Source organism: Miscanthus floridulus, chromosome 3 (genome assembly GCF_019320115.1).
Source record: "Miscanthus floridulus cultivar M001 chromosome 3, ASM1932011v1, whole genome shotgun sequence".
Taxonomy (NCBI): domain Eukaryota; kingdom Viridiplantae; phylum Streptophyta; class Magnoliopsida; order Poales; family Poaceae; genus Miscanthus; species Miscanthus floridulus.
The window spans coordinates 149642973-149647962 of NC_089582.1; the positions used below are offsets into that span (position 1 = coordinate 149642973).

Here is a 4990-nt window from a genome sequence, read left to right on the forward strand (position 1 = left end):
CATTGTTGTTTTGTTTTGAGATCGGCCGATTCAGTGGGGCCCAAACCGAATTTCTCGGTTCAACAAATTTTAGAAACGGATCCTATCGGTTCCCAACTTGCGATTAGCCGAATTTTGTGAAAATCAAATACAACACGGGGCCACGCACGGCCGGCCCGGCAGCCTCCGCCCGCCTCGCACCACACGCGAGGACGGACGCGCACGCGAGAAGGGGGATGGATGGGCCGCGACCCGTGACCGTGAGCCCATTGAAACGTCACAACCCTGGCCGGCTCTCCGCCCCCGCATCCTTTGGGAACCCCCACCCCACCCAAAGCAATGTCTCCCTCACCTGCCACTCTCTCGCCCTCTTCCACCTTCCCCCAAAAAGCCACGTCTACCACACCTGCTCGGCCTTGCTTGGGGCGCTTCTTGGGCCGAGCCCTAGCAGGTAGTCCGGACTTCCGATCTCGGCCACCACCACCACCTCCCCTGTGAGCTCGCTCTCCTCCGTTCCCAAACTCCTCGTCCGCTCTCCCTCCCCTCTCCTGCTCCAGCTGCTCTCGTCTCGTCTCGTCTCGTTGCGTTATAATTTCTTTCCGCTTGCGAGTTCATAGATAGATCTGCGCGGGATTCCGCCGGATCTGTGCGGGGGCGTTTAAATTTGTGGGCTTTTTTTTTTTCTTTTGTGTTTCGTTTAAGCGCGATTTGGAAGGGTTTTGCCCGTCCGGATTTGGGCCTAGTGGGCCATGCTGGGAGGATTTCATTCGATCGATTTCCTGAAATTTTACCGGTCGGTCTGCCGGTCTACAACTCCAGGCCACAGATAGAGGAGCTCCTCCTTCCCGTGGTTTCTGTTCTATAGGATTTCCCTTTCGAATTTGGGACACGAGGTTCTGTTCCGCGGGCCAGATTTGAAGTCTCTGTCTTTCATGCGCCTGCCATGGCAGGAATTTGGGGGAATTCTGTAGCTAGCGGAGGCGACTTTGGTTCTCAGTTAGTTTTTTCTTTTCCGGGTGCGCGTCAGGGCGCTGTTGGCGCTGTAGATTAAGTGCGTTATATTGTTGGCCTTTTTTAGCGTATATATAATTCTGGTACGAGCAAATTGTGGCGCGTGCTTCTGGGAGGGGTTCAATTTTCCGAGGGAAGTACTCAAGATTTTGTCGAGGCTTGAATCGTTGTGCAGAGGTAGGACTGTGAAGATGAAGAGTTTATAGGAAACAGATAGACTCCAAAGTACTCTTCACTATCAGTCTTGTTAGCTAGATAATTACTAAGTACATGTTACCCTGAGCGTTTGAAGCTTAAACGATTCATCGCATAGTGCTGCATCTTTGTGAATCTTGTGCCTAGACCAGGGTACTCATACTTGAGTATGATTTTGAAGTCCAATATCTTGAGTATGATTTTGAAGTCCAATAGCCAGGCTACTTTCGATGCCTATAAATTATCTTTTCGTAAGAAGTTCCAGCAACCATGGCTTGTTTCTGACAGGGGTAGTTTAAGTAAACGATGAGCATGGTTGAGTTTCTGCAGAAATGGCTATGTTACCAGTGACATTTTATTCTTTAGCTATTCATTCATGTGCAGCCCTATATGGTTCTGCTGAAGGGCCTGCCCTTGAATTTCGTATTTATTTTTCTGTTCCAACTCTTCAGCATGTTTAACTACTTGCACTCAGCATTGCTTTGCCTCCGAGCGGATGTGGGCTAGATTCTGCCGGATCTCTGTGTGGGTGTGGGTGTGTGTGTGTGTGGGGGGGGGGGGGGGGGGGGGGGGGGGGGAGATAAATCTTGTCTAAACAAGGAAAATAAAGTATAGGATTTTGGTGATTTGTATGAGCCTGTGCAAGAATCTGAGCTGTTGAGGAAGGAGCTTAGTGTGTAGTTGTTAATACAACTTATTTTTGGAGTTGTGCTCTAGTTCCTTTGATTACTAGGACTTTCTATCGTGAAATTATGATGTATTTGTCGGTTCTGTTATGCTCAAGAATTGAACCCCTGCCATTTTTGCACTTCGACAATGTTCTGATTTTACCATTGCCATATCTGACAGATATCTCAGAAGTTCAGCTGCTAGCCTATCAGGATGGCTGAGGAAACTGCCAATGATGCTCAGGTGGCACAAGATAACGAGATTGCCCCCAGCAATGAGGCAATCCAAGGTGATGAATTGGTCCAAGGTGAAGAATTGGCTCAAGGTGAAGAGTTGGTCCAAGGCGAAGAGTTGGCTCATGGTGAAGAGCTGTCCCAAGGTGATGATTTGGTTCAAGGAAATGAGTTGGTTGTTTCTGAGGTAACAACCCCTCCTACTACTGGAACCAGACGTAGGAGAAAGAAGTCCTTGGTATGGGAGCACTTCACTATTGAAGCCGTCGCGGGTGGGGCCACAAGGGCTTGCTGCAAGCTCTGCAAGCAAACCTTTGCTTACAGCTCTGGTTCAAAGATTGCTGGGACTAGTCATCTCAAGAGGCACATCACCTTGGGCTCTTGTCCTAAGATAAAGAATCAAGAGCAGAGGCTGGCACTGCCTTCAACTGGAGGGACTGACAATGATGGTGAGGGAACTATAGAGCGGCCAACCAAGAGACGCTACAGATATACTGGTTATGCAAATGCTGCTTTTGATCAGGACCGCAGTTGCTCATACTTGGCAAAGATGATCATTCAGCATGACTACCCACTTCACATTGTCCAACAGCCGGCATTTTCCATCTTTATTGAAAGTCTGCAGCCACGTTTCAAGATTGTGGATGTTGATACGATGGAAGGAGAGGTGTATGCTGTTTATCAGAAGGAAAAGGAGAACCTGCTTCAATCATTCAGCACTATGCCTGGAAGGATCAGTCTCACTATAAGATTGTGGACAACTAGTCAGACTCTTGGGTATGTTTCACTTGCAGGGCAGTTTATCGACTCCGAGTGGAAAATGCACCGAAGAATGCTTAACTTCATGATGGTGTCATCTCCTCATTCAGAGAATGCACTTAGTGAGGCAATTAGCTTGAGCCTCTCTGACTGGAATATGAAGGACAAGCTATTCACCATCACATTGGATAATGAATGCTCCTCACATGATATCTACAGTGCAAATTTGAGGGATCATCTCTCCAACAAGAACAATCTCATGCTTAAGGGACAGCTCTTTGTTGTAAGGTGCTATGCCCATATCCTTAATGCTGTTGCCCAAGATGTCATTGCTTCAATTCATGGTGTTGTATACAGTATCCGTGAAAGCATAAAGTTCATAAAAGCTTCTTCTGCCCGTGAAGAGAAGTTTGCCGAGATTGCTCTGCAGCTGGAGATTCCCAGTACCAAGACCCTTTGTCTGGATGTTACAACCCAGTGGAACACCACTTATCTGATGTTGTTAGCTGCCTTGGATTATAAGCAGACTTTCACTACACTAGAAACATGTGATGATAACTACAATGAAGCTCCATCAGCAGAGGATTGGAAGAAAGTTGAGGCTGCCTGTAATTACCTGAAACTGCTATACGATTCTGCACATAGCATCATGGCAGCAGCAAACCCAACTGCAAACATCTTTTTCCATGAAGCTTGGAAACTTCAGCTAGAGCTAGCAAATGGCACAGGACATGAAGATCCCACTTTCAGTAGCATCGCCAAGGATATGCATGAGAGGTTTGACAAGTACTGGAAAGATTGCAGCCTCGTGTTGGCCATTGCTGTTGTCATGGATCCACGTTTCAAGATGAAGCTTGTTGAGTTCAGTTACTCAAAAATCTATGGAGCTGAGGCTGCAAAGTATGTTAAGGTGGTCAATGATGCTGTACATGAGCTGTATAAGGAGTATGTGGCACAGCCACTCCCACTGACCCCAGCCTATGTTGAGCAAGGTGAAGGGAATAATGGACCAGCAAATGCGAATAACAGCCAAGGGCCGCCTGCTTCCACTGGTGATGGGCTTCTAGACTTTGATATGTACCTTTCTGAGATCCAAAGTAGCCAGCCCTCTAAATCTGAGCTGGAACAGTACCTGGATGAATCCCTCACTCCACGTATCCAAGAGTTTGATATCCTGAACTGGTGGAAGCTAAACACAGTAAAGTTTCCAACCCTCTCTAAAATGGCCCGTGATATCTTGGCCATTCCAATGTCCATGGTAAGCAGTGGCAGCTCTATATTCTCTGCTGGAACAGGAAGTCACATGCTCGATGACTACAGAAGCTCTCTCCGACCTGAGATTGTGGAAGCACTTGTCTGCGCAAAAGACTGGCTCCAGTATTCACCACCTGCCATCGAGGCACCGAGTTCTACACTGGTGAAGACTGAAGGATCGTAGGTCTGTCGTCGTCACTGGTCACTGCCTGCCTTGTGGAAGCCGGAATCTATTTATCCATCTGTCGTATCTATGAGTGTAGTTAACTGTAGGTGTATTGTAGGCTGAGATTGTGAACTGATTGTGATCTATTCTCGTATTTATCTTGTAAAGGTGTGTAACTTGTGTTGAACTCTGCTGAACTCGTCGCTGTTGTCATGTACATGTATCATGTTCTGGTACCGTCTGATGTTGGAGTTTCCATGCTTGGCTATGTGCGTGTACAAGCCATGGGATGCATCAGCTGGTTGCTGTGTATTTTGTTTGAACCCCCGTTTTGTATTCAATTTGCTTAACGTGGATTGGTGTCCCATGTTCGTGTATAGCTGTAGAAATCGTCTAATTTAAGTGTGATCCATATGGCCAGTTTTATCGAATGACTGTTGTGTTTGAGTTTGAGATGCTTGTTGTGGCATGATGGCTACATGAGTGGCACCATCAGGTGCTTTGAGAAATATTGAGAAGATTTCAACAGAATTTTATTTTCTCGGGTAAGTGCTTACTGATCTCTGAGTTAGTTTCCCACATAAGGCTTGTTTAGTTGGAGATCAATTGTGGGAATTTATGTGTAAGGGGTTTTTGAAGGCTCTTGGTTGGTTGTCTGTTTGGCGGGCAGGAAATATAGGTGTTATGTGGAATGCATATTTAAGGGTACAGATACCGTTCATGG

The 4990-nt window shown here is 46.8% G+C and overlaps 1 protein-coding gene across 2 annotated transcripts; it reads left to right on the plus strand.

The window, feature by feature from the left end:
- Window positions 1-309: 309 nt before the first annotated feature.
- LOC136542811 (zinc finger BED domain-containing protein RICESLEEPER 2) lies at window positions 310-4631 on the plus strand. 2 transcript variants are annotated; one of them, XM_066535421.1, is made up of 2 exons: window positions 310-430; window positions 2035-4631. In XM_066535421.1, exon 2 carries the CDS (start codon window positions 2068-2070, stop codon window positions 4282-4284), a length of 2217 nt encoding a protein of 738 aa, XP_066391518.1. In that variant the 5' UTR covers window positions 310-430; window positions 2035-2067; the 3' UTR covers window positions 4285-4631. The 2 variants fall into 2 exon arrangements, with proteins under 2 accessions (XP_066391518.1, XP_066391517.1); XM_066535420.1 differs by having other exon boundaries at window positions 326-473.
- Window positions 4632-4990: the final 359 nt, after the last annotated feature.

Excerpts from the sequence above, each read along its gene's own strand:
- LOC136542811 (XM_066535421.1), top strand. The coding sequence starts at position 2,068 with ATGGCTGAGGAAACTGCCAATGATGCTCAGGTGGCACAAGATAACGAG.